Genomic DNA, 24582 nt, shown 5'->3' with positions numbered 1-24582 from the left:
CACAGCGTGTCTGTCATTCAATATTGTGCTGTATATTGTATCTATGCAAAGATGAACAGACTGTGTGTTCACTGGTCTCTGTGCTGCAGCTCTGATGTCATCATCACTCCCTCCTCCACCCTCAGCAGTCCCAGCATGCTGCTGTGGTGCACCCCACCCTCACTCTACACCTGAGCCACAGACCACACCCTCCACCTCAATATACACCACAGTTTTCTCTGCTGTGGAAATGAGATCAGGAGGAAATCATCATTATTATTATTTAATAAACGCTCACATTAATGTGGGCTTATTTGTTTCATATTAGAAACATTAGTTGAGTGTTTTTAGTATAAAATGGTCAAAGTCCCTCTTTTTGCTCCTCCCCTCACCTGTGGATGGGCGGTGCTGTTACCGTGGTGACAGCTTGGATGTGTTTCAGTCCTGCCTGGTTATCACTGCAGGAATCTTTCACATTTATTACAGGTAATAACGCTGATTTTTCTGTGTATTATGAACCAAATGTATCCTGATACACACAGAGATGGATGAGCAGAGGTTTTTTTTGCAGTTTATGTAGTTACTATGGACTTAATGCATACATATTATTAAAATTAGGGCTATAACAGTTGTATTGATGTATATCAACTTGAAATGCTCCCACAAATGGCTCCACAGCATGTAAAAATATAACAAAAGCTCTGGCAGACTTGGTTCTGTGGTCAGTCTTAAAGGGTGAAGTTAAACTCTGTAATCTTCACTGTGTCACAGAGTTCAGTGAGTCCCGTTATTCACAGTATCAATCAGATCATCAGAGAACAGCTGATCAGCAATCAGTGGTGCCAACAGCGCCTCCTGTGGTGAGAGGATGCAATAATGCAATGTAGCATTTTTCCACTCAACACTTGCAGTCATGGAAACTGTCTGTTGGATCTGTGTGACGTTGCTTTCTTGGTTAGAGTTCCTCACAAATGTCCAGATGATTCTTCTAATGAGGCGTCGACCATGTTTGCAGCTCTTTGGAAGAAAACGTCGCCCTTTGCCATCCTTACTTTTCTTTGACTTCTTCAAATGCAGCTGAACTCCAGCTGGTATTTTCTTGGACTTTGCAGCTGTTTCTGGTCATCAGTTCATTCCTGCAAACCTCTGAAGCTGAACAACAATGATGCTGCATTGCTGGCTGATCCCAAAAGGTTGATTCTGTTCATCTGGACGTTTTCAGAAACGTTTGCTCACTGATCAGGTGACTTCTTCAGTCTCAGCTGACTGCAGCTTTACAAGCTTACAAACAGCACATTTGCACAATGACTGAAAGCAGCAGCACCTGATATATATGATACTAATATAATACATATACATATATAATCCATACTAATGATGAAGGAACTGAGCTCACAGTCCATTGTTCATTCAGTGAACTACTCAGTTTATTTTGGGCCTCAGAAATGCTCACTCTGTTTGTACATCACTGTCAGCAATAGACTCATTCTGCTGTGTGGACAGGAACACATGTGACATCACTTCCTGTTTGTTTGTGACTGAAGAGGAAGAAGTTTACAAGGAATCATTTAGAAGAGTTTCAAACATCAACTGATTGAATCCATGAATCTGAAAACGTGTTTGTGAGTGAAAGAGACAGACATGTACAGACTGAACTATCTGTTCAACAGTCAGAGTGTTTCTGTAACAGGAGACACTCTTTACACTCCACTCAGCACAGGGACACTGAGTCACCAGGAGTCCAGAACCTAAACCCAGGATAAAGAGTTTGAGTGAATGTGGTGTTGAAGGTGTGGAGGTGGATCAGAGTGTCAGAGGAGACTCTGTAGAAGGACAGAGTGCCAGCAGGACAGTCCACATACACTGCTGCTCTGTTAGAGACAGAGGAGGAGGAGGAGGAGGAGGAGGAGATGGATGTGTAGCTGTTATTGTGCCAGACAGAACGAGGACCATCATCAGAGCAGAACAGACTCCAGGACTGATCATGGTATCCAAACCCACAGTCATAACTGTGTCCTTTCCTTCTGATGCTTCTGTAACTCACTGATATATCAACGTTTCCTCTCCACTCGACCTCCCAGTAACAGCGACCAGTCAGACCATTTCTACACAGCAGCTGAGGATATAAACCATCAAATCTGTCTGGATGATCAGGATATGACTGAACCTCCTTCACACATGTCACCTTCCTGTTGTTGTCAGACAGTTGGAGCTTTGTGTTCACTGTGTTTGTGTCGATTGTGAGTTGACAGGAATCTGATGGAGAGAACAAACACAATCCAGCTGCAGTTATTGATCCATCATCTGTTCATTGATTGACACTTTGATGATGACTCCTGACATGATGAAGATGGTTGAATGTGTGCTGCTTTGTTTTCATGAATCCCATTAAAAACACACTTACACTTCCTCAGACCTGGTCTCAACCATCGGACTCCAGCAGGCTCCACCCTGAAAGGAGGAGGGGGGTCAGAGCAGCACAGTCAGCATGCACACATGGACATTACATGGCTCTCACACACACACTGTTACACACTGAGCTCAAAGCTCGGCTCCACTGTTTTATTCAAAGAAATCTACATTTATTTATCAGCACATTTAAAAACAGCTTGAGCCAAAGTGCTGCACAGAGTAGAGAGAAAATAGGAAACATACACAGTAATGACTATAAAGACTGGTCAGGATTGAAAGCTACAGAGTACAAATGTGTTTCCAACCGGCTTTTAAAAATGTCCAGTGTTGGTGACGACCTGATGTGAAGGGCGACTGTTCCAGAGTTTGGCTGCAGCCATCGATAAAGCTCACCTCTGTTTTTACGTCTAGTTCTGGTCAGAAGCTGCTTATCTGCAGACCTGAGGGCTCCACTTGGATTCTTTTGTTAAAGAGAGATAAGATGGAGCCAATCCATTCACAGATTTAAAGACAACCAGATCTGGAAGTGGATTCTACCACGTACTGGTAACCAGTGGAAAAAGCTGGTGATGGGTCGTCTAGCACAGACCCACCGCTGGAACCAGACAATTGATGAGGGAGAGAACTGTGACAGCGCCGTTCCTTCACTTGACCTCAGTCGCTCTCGTCTGCTCCCTCGTAACACTGCTCTTTATTGAGCTTACATGAATATGCACAAGTTCATTATGACGTCTTACACAGGTATGAACAAAGAGTACCAGTCTGTGCATAGTGTGTGTGTGTGTGTGTGTGTGTGTGTGTGTGTGTGTGTGTGTGTGTGTGTGTGTGTGTGTGTGTGTGTGTTCCAGATGTGACCCTGTGACCCCAAAGCTGGTGCTAAGAGTCCAGCGGTCCCCCTAACAAAGGGCTCTTATACTTAACCAGACACAGAGTAGGTGTCCTCCTACACCAGGGGTCTCAAACTCGCGGCCCGCGGGCCAATTCCGGCCCGCAGGACGATAGTTTTTGGCCCCACCTTAATATGAAAATGTAATGTTAGTTTGATAATGTATGACACTTTACAGTGTTGTGGGCGGAGCTGAATTAACCCACCAATCAGGGTGGGATATGGATCTCAGGGGACACCAGCCGGGCTTGATGCAAGCAGGGAAACATTTCTCAATGAGTCAAAGTTCCAGCAGCGTTGCCCTGGAGTGTTTCTTTCTTTCCTGTGCCTGGCTGGCTTCCTCCTTTCTATTGAGCAAACGCCGACATTCGCCCCAGCGCGCTGCGTTCACAACACTTCAAAAAAAGTTGTTTTTTTAAGTTGCTGCCCAGCGGGACATTATACGTATATAGATTTATACACACGTCAGTGGGATTTAAAGTTATGTTTCCACAGAGAGAGATCTCATATTAACTCTCACAGTGATGCGTAGGCGGCGGGATAAAAGAAAAGTCATGAACTCAATGCAGCCCAATTTAGTCTGCAGTCACATAGCGACACCTGTTCATCGGCAACAACAGTCCCCGGTAACCCGGACTAATTATAGGGTCGCACCGTAATTTGTGGCTCCATGTTTTTATTTGCATCACTGCGTTTGCATTGCAGCAAAAATGAACATTACATATATTTCAATATAATGTAAAAGCAGTCAAAACAACTAACATCAGAAACAGCTGATGTTATTTGTTATATGTCACGGTGTCATTTCCGCTTCTTTCTCCTGTAACAACAGCCCGGCGCCGTGAGCAGTCGCCTTTTTTGCGCTCGCTATCCCTGCACTTTCTACCATCTGCAAACGCCACGGTGTTCGTGTCGTCATGAAAGACATGAACATCGAGCGTAAAAACAAAGGAGACTGCTACCGGCTTTTTATCTGCCGATCGCCGTGCTACGGTTGCAAGAAAAAGAAGCAGAAATGACGTTCTCTACGCGTTGAGACGTTCCCCGTCCGTCGGCTAAACGCTTGATTGAAACTTCAATGCGACAGTGACACCAAGTAGAATTATAAATGTCACATAGCCCCAAACATGTCTTTTTCAAAGCCTGCGGTGAAGAGAAAGGTTGGTGATGAGCACCGACAATTTCAGGAAAAGTGGGAAATGCAATATTTCTTTGTTGAGCACAGGGGCACCCCGACCTGTCTTATTTGCACAGAGAAAGTTGCGCTGCACAAGGAATACAATTTGAAACATCATTACACAACTAGACATGCTGAAGTGGATGCAAAATACCAGGGAGGTGAGAGAGCAAACCGGGTTGCCAGTCTTAAAACAGATCTACTGAGGCAGCAAGATTTCTCCAAGAAAGCAACCAAAGAGAATAATGCAGCAGTCGGAGCCACGTGGTTAGTGAGATGATTGCTAAAGCAGGGAAGCCATTCACAGAAGGTGCATTTGTCTAAAAGTGCATATTGCAGGCTGCAAATATAGTCTGTCCGGGAAAGAAAGGTCAGTTTAGCAACATCAGCCTTTCTGCCAACACCGCAGCAGATCGCATTTCTGACCTGTCAAGTGACATTTATGACCAACTGTGTGAGAAAGCCAAATGTTTCAGTGTATACTCAGTCGCTCTTGATGAGACCACAGACATCACCGACACTGCCCAGCTCCCAATGTATGTCCGTGGTGTTGATGACAGTTTTGAAGTGATGGAGGAGCTGCTCACAGTAATTCCAATGCATGGCCAGACCACCGCTCAGCAGATATTTACAAGCTGTGTGATGCCATTGAGAATGTTGGTTTGCCATGGAAGAGGTTTGTTGGAATAACAACAGATGGAGCGCCATCAATGACAGGGAGGAAACATGGACTGGTGGCACAAAACAAACTGGAAGAGGAAGGCGTGGAGGAGGCCATTGCTCTGCACTGCATCATCCATCAGCAGGTCCTTTGCAGCAAATGCCTGAAGTTTGACAATGTGATGTCTATTGTTGTGAAATGCATCAACCAAATCAGATCCAGGGGCTTAAAGCACCGAAGGTTCTGTGCTTTTTTAGAGGAAATGGAGTCAGAATATGGGGATGTGCTCGACTTCACTGAGGTACGTTGGCTCAGCAGGGGAAATGTATTAAAGAGACTTTTTGAGTTGAGAGCAGAAGTGAAGCCTTCATGGAGAAGGATGGAGTTAGTGTTCCTGTGCTAACTGATCCCAAATGGCTCATGGACTCAGCTTTTCTTGTTGATATGACACATGAGCTTAATGTACTGAACAAGACGTTACAAGGCCAGGGGCAACTTGTCAGTGCTGCCTATGACAACGTGAGAGCATTCTCCACAAAACTGGCGCTCTGGAAAGCTCAGCTCTCTCAGACAAACCTTTGCCATTTCCCAGCATGCAAGGCACTCGTGGATGCAGGCACACCATTCAGTGCTGACGAGTATGTTGATGTCATTTTGAGGCTACAGGAGGAATTTGATCACAGATTTGCTGACTTCAAGACACACAGAGCCACCTTTCACATTTTTGCGGACCCCTTCTCCTTTGATGTGCAAGATGCCCCTTCTGTGCTTCAAATGGAGCTCATTGAGCTGCAGTGCAACTCTGAACTCAAAGCAAAGTTCAGGGAGGTGAGTGGAAAAGCAGAGAAGCTTGGACAATTTTTGAGAGACTTGAGCCCTAGTTTCCCTCGGCTTTCCCGAATGTTCAAGCGGACCATGTGCCTTTTTGGTAGCACATACTTGTGCCAAAAGCTCTTCTCCACTTTGAACTTCAATAAGTCCAAGTACAGGTCCAGACTTACGGATGATCATCTTCAAGACATACTGAGGGTCGCAACTGCTTCCTCCCTCAGGCCAAATCTGGCTCGGCTATGCGAGAGGAAACGCTGCCAGGTCTGTAGCAGCAAGGAGTAGGCAAGAGAAGCCATGTTCAGAAGAACAGTTCATTTTCTACAGTGTTCCATTCATGTTCAGAAGAAGGTTATAGAACTGTTAATACAGACATTTCAATCTAAACACAGCAGATATAGAAGACTGAAAAAAACACAAGTTCACTGACTAAAAATATCTTATTATTATTTTATTTATGTATTACAGATTGATTAATTTTCTTATTAATTCTTAATTTGTTTATTTATTTTTCATATTTTGTGTTAAAAAATAAAAATAAAAAGATTTGAGAAGATTGGAATTTTTTAACCATGCCTTTCTTGTGGAAAACCTAATGCGGCCCAGCCTCACCCAGACTCTGCCTGCAGCGCCCCCCAGCTAAATTGAGTTTGAGACCCCTGTCCTACACCATAAATCAGTAAGAGAGGGTACGACCTCTCTCATGGCCCCAAGTGGTGTGTGCATGCCAGAGCACTCTGGAAGGCACACAGAGTCTTTACACACTACTGAGGATCAACCCTCTATCATCATGCAATCGATTAGAAAACTAAGCATGTATGAGTAAATATTTGTAAGCATAACCCATATGGAAAAGACTAAAAACTTATTTGATGAAAGTCATACTCATGAAAGTGGCCAATTTCTCATTCCTTTCATATATTGTTTTAGTAAGTATCCAAAACATTTTCATACAAGTTTCACACAAGACAGATACAAACTTTATAAGATTTATATATCTTTTCCATATGGGAAATGACAATCAACAATATAAAGCTTACAGCTGGTTTTAATAACAGAATTTATTTGTTTCTCAAATGAGAAAGAGCTATCGAGAAACACTCCTAAATCTTTAGTTCTTAACTTTTCCAGTGGGCCAAGGTCAACATCATCTGCTAATGCTAAATAGGCTGCCATTATTAACTAATGCTAATTTGATGTGTATTAGCATTATGCACTAATGCTAACACTTACTTTTTAACAATGTGAGTAGCTAACGCTAACACTATTTCCCTTAACTTTATAACAATGTGAACGGCTAATGCTAACACTCTTTTCCCTAGCATTACAACAATCTGAGCTGCAAATGCTATGTAGGCCGCCATTAGCACATACGTCTAATTTAAGGCAAATACGCATTAGAACCTAATGCTCATATCGTTTTCCTTTGCTTTATAACAATGTGAGCAGCTACTTCTAAATAGCATTAGCTAATAACAGCAGTCTAATTTAATGCAAGTTAGCATCATTTGAGTTATAACGATGTGAGGAGTTAATGGTAAGTATGCTGCCATTAGTGGTTAATTCTAATTAGGGGTGAATAATTATTACCAGCTAATGCTAATATTGTTTTCTCTTCCCTTTTAACAATGCGAGCAGCTCGTGCTAGGTAGGCTGATGCTAGCAGCTAATGCTAAAGCTAAAGCTAATTTGAAGTGAATTAGCATTACATTAGTGAGGAGTTAATGCTAAGTAGACTGCCATTAGCAGGTAATGCTAATTTTAGGTGAATAGGAATTGGCAGCTAATGCTAATACCATATTTTCTTGCTTTATAACAATGTGACCAGCTAATGCTAAGTAGGTTGCCGTTATTAGCTAATACTAATTTGAGGTGAATTAGCATTATCCCCTTATGCTAACAATGTTTTGTCTTACTTTTTAACAATACGAGTAGCTAATATGAACACTTTTTTTTATCCAATTTTAGCTTTTCCCCTGCGATGTGAAGAGTTAATACTAAATAGGATGCCATTAGTGGCCAATTCTAATTTTAGACGAAAAAAGCATTAGAAGCTAATGCTAATACCATATTTTCCTGCTTTATATCAATATCAGTAGGTAATGCTAAGTACGTAGCCATTATTAGCTAATGCTAATTTAGGTGAATTAGCATTATCCACTAATGCTAACAATGATTTTGCCAACTCTTTTCCCTTGAATTATAACAATATGAGCAGCTAATGCTAAGAAGGCTGCCATTATTAGGTAATGCTAATTATTATGTGTGCTAGCATTGTCCGCTGCTGCTAGCAATGTTTTATCTTACCTTTTAACAATATCAGCAGCTAATGCTAACACTACTTTCATTTCAGTTAAACCTATTTAGCATTAAGAAGTTGTTGCTAAATAGGCTAACATTAGTGGCTAATGCTAATTTTAGGTGAATAAGCATTGGCAACTAATGCTAATACCATATTTTCTTGATTTCTAACAATGTGAGCAGCTAATGCTAAGAAGGCTGCTGTTATTAGGTAATGCTAATTTAAATCGCTAATGCTAACAATGTTTTTTCTTACATTTTAACAATGTGATGTGTGTTACCGTTAATAACTATTGCTAATTTGATGTGAATTAGCATTATCAAATAATGCTAAGTATTTTCCCTTGCATTATAACAATGTGAGCAGCTAATGCTAAGAAGGCTGCTGTTATTAGGTATTGCTAATTTGATGCGAGTTAGCATTACCCGATAATGCTAACACTTTTCCCTTCCCTTTTAATAACGTGAGCAGAAAGTGCTTAGTAGGCTTATTCTAGCAGCTAATGCTAATTTGATGTGAATTAGCATTACATTCGTGAGGAGTTAATGCTAAGTAGGCTGCCATTAGTAGCTAAAGGTAATTTGAGGTGAATAAGCACTAGTAGCTAATGCTAATACCCTTTTCTCTTGTGTTATAATGATGTGACGTTAATGCTAAATAGGCTGCCATGAGTGACTCTTTTCCCTTGCATTACAACAATGTGAAGGGTTTATGCTAAGTAGGCTCCCATTAGCAGCTAAAGCTAATTTGAGGTGAATAAGCATTAGTACCTAACGCTAATACCCCTTTCTCTTCTGTTATAATGACGTGAGACATTAATATTCTTCTCAAACAACAGAATGAGAATGAAATATTGATTCTAACAGGGCCCATAAATAGCATTAGCTTAGTAGCATTAGCTTATCAGAGTTTCCATCATGGTCACACAAATCCTTAGCAGAGCAAAGTGGCCTACTTAGCAATAGCTGCTGTAGAAAGCAAAGGGAAAACAGTATTAGCATTAGCTGCTGAATGTGCACTTGATAACAAATCTATTGTGAATTCAGCTGTGAATGTAGAGTTTGTCATTATTTAAGCTTCCATTTCTAAATGTTAGCTGCTCCTTTCTGCATCTTTGTCACACACACACACACTGAAATGATTCACAGCCTTGTTTCATCCTTCTGTCAGCGTCACTGACTGTCACTGTGACTGTGGACATACAGCATGGGAAACATACACATGGCTGACACCTTATTGGGTACACAGTGGCCACTATCTCAGGTATAGTACACCTGTGACCTAATAAAGTGTATCTAAAGTTACAAAATGTTGTCTCTGTGACCTAATAAAGTGTATCTAAAGTTACAAAATGTTGTCTCTGTCCAAATATTTATGGACCTAACTGTAGGTCTACTTTTAATGAAACTCTCAACATATCAGTTATCATTAATGTTCCTGCAAACAGACTCCTTGGAGACCCCCTACATAAATATCCATGTACTATCCAGCTAGACTAGTGTGTCTGTCCCTGAAAATATTCCTACATGTATGATTGTTCATGTCTCATCTGCAGGAAACAAACAGGAAGTGAGTGAAAGACACAGGAAATGTTTCCAGCTCTTCCTCCTATATCAGACAGTCTCTCCATACCTGAGAGTGTCCAGTCTCCAGCCTTGATCCTTCAGTCCAGCCGAGAGCAGCTTCATTCCTGAGTCACCTGGATGATTGTAGCTCAGGTCCAGCTCTCTCACATGGGAGGGGTTGGAGCTCAGAGCTGAGGCCAGAGAAGTACAGCCTTCCTCTGTGATCAGACAGCCTGACAGACTGCAGACACACAAAACAACAATCCGTCTGTTATCCGTCTCTATGGCAGCATAACTAAGGGATGGTTCAGGGTCACCTGATCCAGGTGTAACTATAAGTTTTATCAAAAAGGAAAGTTTGAAGCTGATCTTCAAAGTAGAGAGGGTGTCTGTCTCCTGAACTCAAAATGGGAGCTGCTGCCACACCCAGTCCAACATAGCCAGGCTTTCTTTGTGTTTCCTGCTTTGACAAAACCTCAAATCCCAGTCAGAGATGATGAGCATCATCACAGTGATGATCATTTCTCTGTTAACCCAGGCTTTCTGCTTCAGGATCTGTGCACGCTCACAGAACAAGGAGACCTTTAAACATCATTTCACTAAATGGATGGACTGAGCTCGGCCTACAGATGAACTGGATAAATAAAGATTTGACCTCAGTGTGCTCGGTGTTCCTGTCTATTCCCAACATATTCCTAACATGATAGCTGCACTTTAGAGCTCTAAAACTGGAACTGACACATATTTAAACTCTACATGTTACTCAGTACATTCAGTTCTGACACTCGCCCACAGTCCAACAAAGGAAACATGGAGATCACATCAGTTTGTCACCAAAGTCTAATTATTCTAGAGGGCAGTGTTGATACAACTAAAGGTATTTTTAAGCAAAGTTGAGTTTTTTATTGTCGCAGTACTTCATGTCTGAAGTATCACTTAAATGCATTACACGCTGTTGATGGCAGCAAACAAACCACCCAAACAAACAGAGGTGGGAGGCTTGGGCAGACTACGTAGGATCAGCTTGTGGGAGGAGTCTAGATAAACCAAAGAAATACAAGCTAACAAACACCACAGTGAAGTGAGTAGCTACAAACTGCAGGCCGATTAGTGTTGTTGAAGAAGTCGGTCTGAGGAGCGTTCTTAGGATCAACAAATGACGACATGTATGAGCCTCCCTCAAGACGCACCATCACAAGAAGAACACATGAGCTGTAGAAAAAGGAGAGACTATGAAAGCCACAGCGTTACAACGTGCACCAGCTGTTGGTCTCTCTGGAGACTACTGGGCGTGGCTGGGTAACCATGGTTACTTGGGAGTTACAGTACATGATATTAATGAAGAGTGGGAGCTGCGTTCTATAGCAAACAATTTGTTATGAGGTAATCAGCTGATTTTACTTTAACCGGAAGCCCTTCGCAATAATTGCAAAGCCTACATTTTGTACAACTACCATCAGTTCGTCTGTACTGATGGTAACTTAAAGTCACACTAATGTAGTTTAGTTTCTATAGTTTATGTAGTGGAAGTATACTACAGTACCCTGATCACTGATAGGACAGATTTATGTAGATATACACCTTTGTGTTTAACATTACTGCATTATAGTACTGTGATCTTTGTCCTTATATATGGCTATATTAGCTATACTGATGTACGTACATATAACTGGATATGTAACTTATCTATTCATCTTATTTGTCATGTATTTGTATTGTGTACTTCCTTTTTGTAAGAAACCACACACGTGATCACAGCCACAAGAATCAATCAGTGAAAGAATAAAGTGCCTCAAACCGAACCTTAAGCTCTTTATTCCACATGCTGGGATCATTTGGCCTTCAGTGGTGTTCTGGCTGACAGACCGGAGTGAACAGAGTGCTAAAGAGTGAATCGGACACACCAGTGTCATCCCTGATATCTCCACTACATTTAATCGTCCTTCAGCTTGTGGCTGCTCTTAGCTGATCTGCTAGTTAGCCGGTGTGCTAGTTAGCCAGTGTGCTAGTTAGCCGGTTCGCTAGTCAGCTGGTGTGCTGACTAGTGAACCAGTAGGTTACAAGATGAGCTTGTCTGTCTGATGAGCCAGCTCTCTCTGTCTTGGTCATTTTGTCCTTGGGCAAGACACTTCACCTACCGCTTACTGGTGATGACCAGAGGGGCTGATGGCGCGATATGGAAGCTAGCTTACCTACACCAGTGTGTGAATGTGAGAGTGAATGAATAGTGGAATTGTAAAGGGTCCTTGAGGGTCTCGAAAAGCGGTATATAAATGCAATCCATTATTATTATTAAGAGCATCTTTAGGCCTGACTGTGCTCATCCTTCCTCCAACCTCTCCTTACCAAAGATAACAACTACATCAGTATTAGCTCAATAACAATTTCTGCAATTCAATTGTGGACATTCATTTTTAAACCTTGTGTAAAACGATAAAACCTAAAAGTCTGAGTACTATTCTTTGTGCAAACAGCTCTTGCAGGTTACCCCGGACTTAATAATTAAATAATAATAATAATAAAAAATAACCTTTCCTTTGAGCAGCTGTTCAGGCTACTAAACTCATCCCAGAAATAACAAGTGACACCATTAATAGTGGAGCTACCTTTAACAGGTGAAACTGATTTGACCTATAAGTAGGGATGGGTATCGTTTAGGTTTTATCCGATACCGGTGCCAAATCGGTACTTTTGAAACGGTGCTGGTGCTTAAACGGTGCTCAAACCGGTGCTTAAAGAATGGAGAACACAAAATTGGTCCAGAAACTTCTCATGTTCAGCTGTTTTTTTGTAAAAAGATAACAATGTTAGCCTTTTCTGCAGCTATGGGGCATATATGGTATCACTCTTGGCTGGAAGCAGTGCTTAAACAATGGAAAAAACACAAACTTTGTCCAAAAACCTCTCATGTTTAACTGTTTTCCACTTTTTCTTTGGTCATTTTAGCTTTTTTGGGCAGGGTGAAGGGAGTATCTGCCATCAAACACGAAGACAGCTGCATGTAACTACAACGGTGTTTCCTAGTTCACCTTACATGCATTAATGTAATAACGTGGTTAGCCTACTCAACGTAAATTACACACGAACAACATTAAGCTACTCACGCAGAGAAGAACGGCTGCTGCTGCTGCCATCATCATCCGTCATCATTTCTGCTACACTGTCAGGGCTAGGGGCCAGGACTCTACTCTTTGTGTTTTTGGTGGATGTTGCTAACTCCGGGTCCGATAACAGGCAACCCATCCGCAGTAGATGTGCTCGGTGTGAGGTCTCGCAGCAAGCTATCAAATACGGCGCATTTCTCGGCTTTAAAAAAAAACCGCTATGTGTCGCCAGGTGTTTCATCAGATTCGAGGTGTTACCTCCTTTGACAGTATCACAGTATCAGCTTAAAGCACTTGTTGCTGCTGAGTTTGCATATTTTGCTGTGAAGTACAGCCAGACTTTTGACCGCTTCGCCTTGGGCATTTTTACTCTGTAGCGCTGATCTAAAAGAACGTACGTACCTGGCCCCGCCTACTATCCTCGGAAACGTAAAATGATTGGCTAGAAGTGTATCACAGCTCAGGAAAAAAAAGCACCGAAATAAAGCACCGAAATGTGCGCTGCTTTTCGGTCTGGTTACTACCGTTTATGTCAGAACCGGTGTCATCATGGCACCGGACACCGGTACCCATCCCTACCTATAAGGCTACTGCAGTTACTTCTTATCAGGTTTAGTAGGGAAGACATCTGGATGAGGTAGTTAGTAGTATGTAGTTAGTACCGGGCGACTCCCCTCCCCCACATCGGCACCAGAACCCTGTATTATCTACAGGGTAAGACTGCCTGTTTTATCAAACTATGGCCATTACTACTGTGATCATTTGCAGCCCAGTGTGCCGCTCTCTCTGCTGGGATGAACCACTGGAGCTCACCCAGTCATCCCTCTCTTTCTCTCAAGAAGAAGTGAAATAAATATATTTATTATGTTACGAGTCTAATATTCTTTAAATCAAACTGTAATGAATAAATCAAGCAAGAAGATTTGGTGGCTCCAAGTGTTGTAGAAGAAAAGATAAACATCTCATTTTGAGAAATCAGCCTTTAAAATTAAGTAAGCACTGTGAATAAAAAACAAACAGCGAGCCAATCAGCAGTCGCCAATATCCTCCTAATTTCATTCAAAAAGAAATCAAATATATATATTATGGGCACAAAGGAGCCTAAATCTTTAAATTAGGCAGTGCATGAAGTATTTTTTTAAATAAACAAAGACATGACTATAACAACTTTTAGTAATTCAGAGTCCAATTATCCACTCAAATGTAAATAAAAGTTCACTTGACAGCTGTATAAAAGTTACCTGTTTATACAATAATATAAATCACATTTCAAATGATCATCTGTGGAAAAGTTTGAATCCTGACCTGAGAGTTTCCACTGCACACTGTGAACTCTTTAGTCCAGCGGACAGAAGCTTCACTCCTGAATCCTGCAGGTCAGAGTTACTCAGGTCCAGCTCTCTCAGACTGGAGGACTGGGAGCTGAGGACTGAGCACAGAGCTTCACAGCTTCTCTCTGACAGGTTACAGCCACTCAGTCTGAAAAATAAAAGACAGTCTATACAACAAATACTCATGTAGAGTTTGTTAATACATTTCACAACATTAAATGTTGACTTTCTATTTTTAAAGGAAACATAAACATACTAAGATACAACATCATATGTATGAACTTTAATTAATAATTCTAAAAACTAAATGTTTTCTGATCTGACCTCAGAGTATTCAGTTTACAGTTTAAACGTTGTAGTCCAGCAGACAGAAGCTTCACTCCTGAATCCTGTAGCTTTCTGATACTCAGGTCCAGCTCTGTCAGACTAGAGGACTGTGAGCTGAGAACTGAGGACAGAGCTTCACAGTTTTCCTCTGAGAGTTCACAGATGTTAAGTCTGAAGATAAAAACATGAATAAAGATTGTTGTTAAAGTGTAATCAGGGTGCAATAGCTTATTGTCTTGTGCTGAGCAGGTTAGTAAAACTTCACTTTAACTTGGAAATGAATAAAAAATGCTATGAAACAAGGATAACTGGATAAAGACATAAACAAAAACAAACATCAAACACAAACAAGCAGAACTAAACAGAATACAAATTGATCTGACCTCAGAACATTCAGTTTGGCGTGTGGACTCTCCACTGCAGCAGACAGAAGCTTTACTGCTGAAGCCTTCAGGCTGTCGGTACTCAGGTCCAGCTCTCTCAGACTACAGGACTGCGAGCTGACAACTGACAACAAATTTTCACAGCCTTTCTCTGAGACGTTACAGCTGCTCAGTCTGTGTGAGAAAGGGAAAAAACAAAAACAAAAAAAACCAAACAATATATGTGATCAAATTAAATTTGTTTATATGTTGAACCTTTTTTATTTTTATTTTAAACCTTTGAGACTATGAGTGCTACCAATCCAGTGCACACGATTGGTACCTTGATGGTACCTTGCTCAGGGGTACCACAAGGTAACTATTCGGTGGATTCGACCCCTGACCTTATGATCGTGGGGCGACCACTCTGCCTACTGAGCTAATAATTCTGTGTACACTGTCATACAATATTAACTAAAACAATTATTTTAGAAAATTTTACTAATTCAATAATCATTATGCTCATTACCTGTGTATTGTGAATAACACTTGATTTTAAACACTAGCTGTATAAAACTCTTCCTGTTAAAGGTGTGTATAAAGGAGATGAGCTGAAATCCTGTCTTCCTTCTCTCAACCCAACCGGTCACATCAGATGGCCCCGCCCCTCCCTGAGCCTGGTTCTGCTGGAGGTTTCTACCTGTTAAAAGGGAGTTTTTCCTTCCTACTGTCGCCAAAATGCTTGCTCATAGGGGGTCATATGATTGTTGGGTTTTTCTCTGAATCTATGAGGTGCCTTGAGGCGACTTTTGTTGTGATTTGAATTAAATTGAAAATGCAGACTTCATGGAGAATGTTTGCTGTCAGGATATATCAAAGACAAAGCAGAGATCGATCCAGTCTCTTCCACTAAGCCCACAGAGGGACAGACAACCACTCTCACTCACACCTGCATGAAGTTTAGATCACCAGGTAACCTAACTGCATGTCTGTGGACAGTGGGAGGAAACTGTAGAGGACCCAGAGAGTAATTCTGTGGGAACACTGGTTATGGAAGCCTTACAGTTACATATGGTTACTGACAAGAAACACGACCTAAGAGGCAATTTCAGTAATGAAGACCGAGTTTCTCCCTCCATACGGGATGAAAACATGACAGCACAGCAGAGATTTATATTTAAAAAGGGAGGGTGTGCACTGAAAGTGAGATACAAACTTGAACTTAAATTATGAACATCAGAAAAAGATGTAGGTGAAGTCTGGCAGGTGAAGTTTGTGCTTTAGAATAAAACAACCAAAATCCTGGAGTTGGAGACAAATGAACAAGCTGAGGATAATAAACCTGTCAGAGGGGCTGAAGCATCAGAGCTCATGTTCTTATAGGCTGGGTCTGGATTGTCCTTCGATAAGAGTTACAGAACAAAGTGTTTTATAGAAATGCTGGAGTGAAACATTAAAACTACCATATATTTACTGAGTGACTGATGATCATTTAATTTACTATTTTAAAAAAAATGTTACAGTGCTCTTTGAACTCAGCATTTCTGATTTATTTCCCATGATTTTAACAATGAAGCGATGACAACAGATTTACTCACAGAGCTTTGTTGGAGGCTTTGACCACTGGCAGCATTCTCAGAAGAGCCTCCTCTGAAGCAGAGTATTTCTTGAAGTCAAACTCATCCAGATCTTCTTCTGATGACAGTAAGATGAAGGTCAGAGCTGAGCACTGAGCAGGAGACAGTTTACCTGTGGAGAGACTTCCTGAAGTCCTGTATTGTTGGATCTCCTCCACTAGAGAACGATCATTCAGTTCATTCAGACAGTGGATCAGATTGATGCTTTTCTCTGCAGACAGATTCTCACTGAGCTTCTTCTTGATGTACTGGACTGTTTCCTGATTGGTCAGTGAGCTACTTCCTGTCTGTGTCATCAGGGCTCGTAGGAGAGTCTGATTGGTCTGCAGTGAAAGACCCAGGAGGAAGCGGAGGAACAAGTCCAGGTGTCCATTTGGACTCTGCAAGGCCTTGTTCACAGCACTCTGGTGGAGAGATTGAAGTTTTAGTTTGTTAAATAATTTAGATTTCTTGGAGGTTGTTTGTTGTTGTTCCAGCAGATTGAGTCCAGAGTTGATGAAGGTCAGATGGACATGAAGAGCAGCCAGAAACTCCTGAACACTCAGATGGATGAAGCAGAACACCTTGTCCTGGTACAGTCCTCTCTCCTCTTTAAAGATCTGTGTGAACACTCCTGAGTACACTGAGGCTGCTCTGATATCGATGCCACACTCTGTCAGGTCTGATTCATAGAAGATCAGGTTTCCTTTCTGCAGCTGATCAAAAGACAGTTTTCCCAGAGACTCCATCATCGTCCTGCTCTCTGGACTCCAGTGTGGATCTGTCTCAGCTCCTCCATCATACTTGACCTTCTTCACTTTGGCCTGAACCACCAGGAAGTGGATGTACATCTCAGTCAGGGTGTTGGGCAGCTGTCCTCCCTCTCTGGTTTCCAGCACATCCTCCAGAACTGTAGCAGTGATCCAGCAGAAGACTGGGATGTGACACATGATGTGGAGGCTTCGTGATGTCTTGATGTGGGAGATGATCCTGCTGGCCTGCTCCTCATCTCTGAATCTCTTCCTGAAGTACTCCTCCTTCTGTGGGTCAGTGAACCCTCTGACCTCTGTCACCATGACAACACAGACAGGAGGGATCTGATTGGCTGCTGCAGGTCGTGTGGTTATCCAGATTTGAGCAGAGGGAAGCAGTTTCCCCCTGATGAGGTTTATCAGCAGCACATCCACTGAGGTGGACTTTCTAGGGTCAGTTAGGATTGTAGTTTTGTGGAAGTCCAGAGGAAGTCGACACTCATCCAGACCATCAAAGATGAACACAACCTGGAAGTCTTCAAAGCTGCAGATTCCTGCTTCTTTGGTTTCAGTAAAGAAGTGATGAACAAGTCCCACCAAGCTGAACTTTTCCTCTTTCAGCACATTCAGCTCTCTGAAAGTGAATGGAAATATGAACTGGATGTCCTGGTTGGCTTTGTCTTCAGCCCAGTCCAGGCTGTATTTCTGTGTTAAGACCGTTTTCCCAATGCCAGCCACTCCCTTTGTCAGCACTGTTCTGATTGGTTCATCTCTTCCAGGTGAGGCTTTAAAGATGTCTTCTTGTCTGATGGTTGTTTCTGGTCTGTCTGGTTTCCTGGATGCTGTTTCAATCTGTCTGACCTCATGTTCATCATTGACCTCTGCAGTCCCTCCCTCTGTGATGTAGAGCTCTGTGTAGATCTGATTCAGGAGGGTTGGGTTTCCTGCTTTAGCGATGCCCTCAAACACACACTGGAACTTCTTCTTCAGGGTGGATTTAAGTTTACGATGACAAACAGCAGCTGGAAGTTCTGAATAATAATAATAAAAATACAACTTTAACAATCATATTTTACAAAATGCTGATGACAATTTCTGACCCACTGAGAAATGACTGAACACACTGGTGTCACAAGTCTCTCATTTATCCAGCAGCTTAAATCTTTAGATAAATCCTCTTACGTCTCTGCAGACGGTCAGCCAGCTCCTCCTGCTTCATTCTCCTCAGGAAGTCCACTGTGATCTTCACAAATGCCTCTCTGCTGTTTCTCCTCTGCTCATCATCCTCCCTCTGAAACTCCAAGCACCGGGGCTTATTTGGATTCAGAGCCTTCTGGATCTTCTTCAGCTCGTTCTTCACAAAAGTGATGATGTTGTCCTCCAGCAGCTGGAACAGAATACTTTATGAATGACCCACCACTCTGAACTTTAGTCCACACAACATCCACTTCTTTACCATCAAGGGGCATATCATCCACGAACTCTTTACCAATTATAGGTTTGACTTTATCTGATTAACTGAGACTTTGTCCACAACTCCATGATCCCAAAACGTTGATGCTGTTCATATGAATGCAGTGATTTCAGTGGGAGAAACATTTCACTGGTGTTCAGAGCTGAACTACCAACAGGTTGAGAATCAAAGCCAGAAACTTGGAGATGTTTCAGGTGACTGAGTTGATCGTACAGACAACTGGTCTTAAAGGTTCACTCTGTTTACGCATACAGATCAGTATTTAAGGTTTGACTCTCATCATCCACTGGGGCACAAACTGGGCGTCATCAGGACACTACAACACAGAACAAACACCATCCCCACAGACACAGCAGCCAGCGAAGCAGAAGAACTTCACATCAAGAAGGTCCTGAGTAAATGTGAACGCTGGTTTGAGGGCGGAGTCAAGGAGGCCATTTATGTGAAAAGGAAAGACCATCTCTGAATGGAGGAGGGGCCTAAGGGTACAACTGTCACCATCTTACATGCTGTGATTGCAGCCATTCCCCAGCTCTCTGTGAACTGGACTCATGACCATTGAGCAACAACCATTGATCAATGGTCCTGACAATATGCGTACCAATGATCAATGAACTGACCTCCCAGCCCATTGTTCCTTCAGTGGGCTGGTTTCAGTCATACAAATGTCCTGTTTATGAGATTGAAACCTGCAGTCAGCTGAGACTGAAGAAGTCACCTGATGATGATGATGAAACGTTTCTCCCACTGAAAACATCCAGATGAACAGAATCAAGCTTTTTGGGATTTACGTACCTGGATGATTGAGCATCAAGACACAACTCTGTGACTTTTCTCAGATGAATCAATCCTCTCCTCCAGCTTTGTTTACATCTACCAGCCCTGTGGCGCTGCCCAGGGACAATAATCTATGTGAGAGGTGGAAAGTCATACAGGTGTCTGCTCCTACCTTCAGTTATTTTATCTACTGTGTGTCAACTGGCTGAACCTCCTCCAACTGTCTACTGTCTCCCTAAACTCAACAATGACTTAGTGATCTATCCATTCTCTGACCAAAGACATCCTGCTGCAGGAGGTTAACATAGCAGCACACTGATGATCCCACTCACTGTGAACAACACATTTGGACCTGATTTGCTGCTCTGGTTTACACGTGAACTTCCACTGCTGCTGTCACCAACTTGAGGCTCTACAGAAAAACTGGACTTGTCCATAAAAATCATAAACTACATTACAAGGACAGCATTGCTCAATCAACTCTAATTACTACTGACATGTTATCTCTTCTAACTAAGGTACAGACACTCAAACTTGCTGCTTTCAGTGAGAAGTCAAATGTCTGAATATGAGCTGGAAGCCGCTGAGAGTCCTCCTCCTTCCCGTGGGGTTTACTTTCTCTACTACTTTCACTATAAACACACCCCTTTCATGCACCTGCAGAGGGCTGCCAGCAGATGGAGCTGTCTTAAACAAATCCACTTGGATAGTTAGCTGTAGATGATTTTCTCAGTATGATTGTAGGATTTTGAGTTATTCTTCAGATTTATTTAAACTCTTATATTGTGCACAAGCGTTGAGCGACCCATAATTTCTCTGTACTTTTCATAAGAGCAGCCAGACTTTCAGCTAGTTTTTCTTTTTTAAGAGCTCAAAGATATTGAAGAAACAGTTATTCAGCTTCATTCCCACTGATCTCGACTACAAACTGTTTCACTTTGGTTTCTGTTTAAAGCCTCGATGTTTAAAACGTTTCCCTGTGATCACATTTGCACCGTCTGATTTCAAAGTTTGTTTCTTTTGGTCATTTAGTCCACAGAGTCCTTGGTGTTCTGAAAGGGACCTATAAATAAATGCATTATTATTAATATTAATAATAAAGTAGTTGTTGTACATGTACAGACCATAAATATGGAGTCCAGCTGTGTTTGATGCTGCTGGGCAGACTGACCACTGGGAACCTCTGAGCTCTGCTGGTCCACTCTGTGGAGGAACCATGAAGGATTAGATCAACACAGGATAAAGATCCAGGAGTTTCTGCTCAAATAACTTCATCTGAATCAAGTCTGTCAAGTTTTAGACTCTCAGATTCTGAAGATATATTTTCTGTTTTCTATGAACTTTCTTTCATCAGTGATGGAAGTGATGATGCTGCAGAAGCTCAGAGGAAACTTTGAGAAAACTGTGATGAACCATCAACTAATGCTCTCAGGAGGCCAAAGGTCCCTGAATGTAACTGTGCAGTAGATTCATCGAGTGTTTGAAACCTGACCACTTCCATATGTTTTTATTCTACACACAAGAAGTCCTTTTCTCATTGCTTTGATTTGAGTTTTCATTTGAGTTTTCTGAGTCTCGTATTTGGAGTCGAGTCTAATCAATGATCTGACAGAAGAACATTAAAAAGGATTTAGCAGTGCTGTCAAAATTAACATGTAGGGCTAGGGTTAGGGGTTCATCTGTTATCATGATTAACATGATAAAAACCTTTAACACGACACATCTGGAGAGCAGAACGACTCAAAATCCCTGAAATGTTTCTATCAACACAATTCGGGCAGTTTGTCCGAGTAGAGTTACCTTTGCACACGTGCAGATGTGCAGCACATCTGTTAGTGACGGCAGCTGAACCAATCAGCTCAATATGGAAGATGACAAACACACACTGACCTCCCGATGGAAAGTTTGAGTGTTAAAAAAATAACAAGACGGACCAGCCGACCAACATGAAGGATTCTGCACATCGTGACAGAAGGAATTTTCTTTTCACCGAAGCACTTCCAGCTTAAAATATCACAACAATGCAAAGCACTGATGACACAACTGCCAAGTGGACAAACTGCAGACCTGTTAGTGTTGTTAATAACATAGTTTTGGTTCCTCGTGTCAAAGACTTGAAGAAGAGTGACAGAGAGTGTTAGACTGCTGCAGGATCAGTGCCACCTCCACAGACCTGTGAAGAAAATGATTGTTTGACAGATGGGCTCAGATTCAGGATCAGCTGAGGAGTTTGTGGCTGACAGAATCCTGCAGGTACAGAGCAGAGCCCATCATTAGCATGCAGGACTGTCCCTGGGGGGGTCGGCTCATTCAGGAGGTTAATCAATGTTTACATGTTCAATAAACATGTTAAGTGTGTAAATTTGCCCTTTTCTCTCGAGTCTGTTTGCTCATGAAATGAACTTTGATTCGTTTACATTAAAAATGATGTTTAATGGTGATTCATCCAAATTAATCCACAGTAACCCTGTGATGAGTCTGATTAAACATTTTCATTAACAGCAGTAATATAGATTATATATTATTATATATTAGTGCACACTTAGCTTTTAGTATATATGTTTGTTACAAAGTTGTATTTACAGCAGAGAAGCTGAGTTAAAGACTGAAAACTATTCAAAGTCTCTTTGAATTGAAGCGTTTAACATTCTTTGTGTTTATTCTGCATTGACTTCATTATATGGTGTAAACGTCTGTTACAGGCTTAAATATAAAGTTGGAAAATGTAACTGCAGCTATTGATCAAGTAATTGTGATTAATCAGGATTAATGACAGAAGATTGTGTCATTAATTAGTCATGTTTTAATCTACTGACAGCACTAGTGTTCACTCTGGTGCCTCCAACTGTTTTACGCCCTTTCAACACCTTCGTGGTCAAAAGTGTACACGCACAAAATCTACAATAAAATCCTCACGCAGCAATAGGACAGACACACAATCCATTTATCTCTGTGTCTCAAACACACACACGTGTATTCAAAGCCTTGATTTGTTCATATTTCATCTGTTGTGTTTTTATCTTCAGCGTTTTCAGTGTTGCTGCATTTACACCAAAAATGTTTCCATTGATGAATCAGATTGATTTGAATGTGTTTCATCCATACAAATCCCTCCCTGGTGGTCACATGACTCTATAACATAACAGGAGTCATGTGACAAGAGTTTCATGCTGTAAAATGTCAAAATGGTTGAATGTGGTGGAGTAAAAATGTGAGATGTCAGCTACTTTTCTTCAATATGAAATGTTTGCAGGGCCTGACAGGAAGTGGACGGACGCTCTGATCACTTCCTGTTTGCTGAAGTGGGTTTTCAGTTGTTTAGAAACCAAAGGCTTGTTTTAAAAGACAGTTTAAATGGGACTGAGGGAACGACGTGTTTGTAGTTTATATCCAACAACATCAAGCAGTTTAATCAAAGAGTTCATGTTGCTAACAGCTCACCTCTCTGCAGCAGACACAGGCTGGACTTTAAAATCAATGGGACGACCTTTAGACCGGTCACTCTGTAAGGACACAGAGCTGGGTGGTTTCTGATTGACGCTAAAAGTAAGTGAACATGAAACATGTGTCACATCCAATGTGTCCAATACATTACATAAAAAGTATAAATAAAGTATAAATTGTTAAATAGTAAAAGCTGATTAAAATTTCAAACATTTTAATACTGACATGAACTTACTTTTCGTCAGATGACTTTTTTTGCCCTAAATTACGAAAGAAATGCTTCACCCGCTTGCTCTTAGAGGACACAGAGCTGGGTGGAGGTCCAGGCTGGTTCCTGTGAATAATGATGCAGCAGTGATGTGAGTGCTGAGCTGCGACATGGAGAAGAGTCATGGACAGTTAGAGATGGTCATCTCACCTCTGAGCTTTGGTCTGGCTCTCATGTTCCCCACACAGAGTGCTTTTAGAGGGAGGGACTCCCTCCTCTCTGTCCTCACACTGATCCATGCTGCTCAATTCACATCAGCTCACACACACTTTCTACCTGCAGAGGAAACACAAATCATTCATGTGCACATCAGCTGAAATCCTCCTTTCATCATGTGTGCTGTCCAAATATCAGCTGCTTCTTTCCTGCTTCATCTCAGTGTCAGCTGGATGCAGTCAGACAGCAGTGTGAGGCAGAGGAAGCTGCCATCAGCTGCTCTGCTATCAGTCCACTAGATGGAGCCTGAAGCACACACGATGCATTCACTGACACACACTGATTCACTGTGACTGGAAGCTTCAGTCAGTCCAACACGTGTGAACAACATTTTAAACCTTTCAGCTGATCCAGGATTCAAAGAGGATCAGCAGAGTTAAAGCTTCACACTAATTCTTCCTGCTGAGTTTGCAGAGAACTGCACACACACTGATTCACTGCTAATGAGAAGCTTCTTCCATCCAGTAATTCATCATCCATCAGCTCTGCTGCTGCTCTCAGTCCTGGACTCTGATCACACACTAAAAGCAGCTTTTTAACTCGTGTCTGTAAGAACTCTTAGTGTTAGCTTAGCGTTAGCTTAGCGTTAGCTTAGCGTTAGCTTAGTGTTAGCATGCTGTGTGCTAGCTTAGCGTCAGAGCTCTGCAGGTGTCTCGTGTGTAAACATTAATCACAGTGACAGTAAAGGAGGTAAAGGGCTGTGACGTCATCACGTACGCTGCGTCCTCTGTGGGCTCTGAGTGAACTCAAAGTACAAACTACAAGTACACAAACACGAACGTAGCTCAGAGTGGCGGACACACTCGGCCTCGTTGGTCCAGCTGTGAGTCCGTTACCGTGAACTATGGAGCGGCAGATTTGTGCTGAACTAAGCTGCACACAGCTGATGTTAGCCAGGAAACATTACACACTGACTTTAATGGAGAGACCGGAAATACAAACACACACAGTTTGTTGTGTGAAGAAATCAAACACGAGCTGAACAAACAGTAAAGTTCCTAAAGACAAACTGTTAAAGGAGGAAACAAAGCAAACTTACAGTTTCTTCACACACCAACAACAAGCTCCACTCCACACCTGGACACTAAACACGGACACACA

At 41.9% G+C, this 24582-nt stretch overlaps 1 protein-coding gene and 1 long non-coding RNA gene across 2 annotated transcripts; both read right to left on the bottom strand.

The window, feature by feature from the left end:
- Nucleotides 1–645: 645 nt before the first annotated feature.
- Nucleotides 646–23033, bottom strand: LOC143420857 (protein NLRC3-like). The gene is made up of 10 exons (XM_076889314.1): nucleotides 22995–23033; nucleotides 20678–20756; nucleotides 18485–18689; nucleotides 16533–18333; nucleotides 14956–15129; nucleotides 14570–14743; nucleotides 14220–14393; nucleotides 9878–10051; nucleotides 2384–2430; nucleotides 646–2235 (listed from the first exon to the last, which is right to left on the bottom strand). The coding sequence occupies exons 2-10, from the start codon at nucleotides 20678–20680 to the stop codon at nucleotides 1691–1693; spliced, it is 3297 nt and encodes a 1098-aa protein (XP_076745429.1). The 5' UTR covers nucleotides 20681–20756; nucleotides 22995–23033; the 3' UTR covers nucleotides 646–1690.
- Nucleotides 23034–23199: 166 nt separating this feature from the next.
- On the bottom strand, nucleotides 23200–24582 carry LOC112432527 (uncharacterized). The gene is made up of 3 exons (XR_003023082.2): nucleotides 24521–24582; nucleotides 23416–23541; nucleotides 23200–23331 (listed from the first exon to the last, which is right to left on the bottom strand). It is a non-coding gene; the product is annotated as an uncharacterized LOC112432527 (long non-coding RNA).

Source organism: Maylandia zebra, linkage group LG2 (genome assembly GCF_041146795.1).
Source record: "Maylandia zebra isolate NMK-2024a linkage group LG2, Mzebra_GT3a, whole genome shotgun sequence".
Taxonomy (NCBI): Eukaryota; Metazoa; Chordata; class Actinopteri; order Cichliformes; family Cichlidae; genus Maylandia; species Maylandia zebra.
Note: the sequence above shows the minus strand (reverse complement) of the source record. Positions and strands in the feature narration are given on the sequence as shown.

What these genes read in the sequence shown, in the direction of transcription:
- LOC143420857 (XM_076889314.1), bottom strand. An exon ending in AAAGCCTCCAACAAAGCTCT is followed by an intron (nt 15,130 to 16,532) that starts GTGAGTAAATCT and finishes TTTCTCACACAG; the next exon opens with ACTGAGCAGCTGTAACGTCT. An exon ending in GCCAAACTGAATGTTCTGAG is followed by an intron (nt 14,744 to 14,955) that starts GTCAGATCAATT and finishes TTTTATCTTCAG; the next exon opens with ACTTAACATCTGTGAACTCT.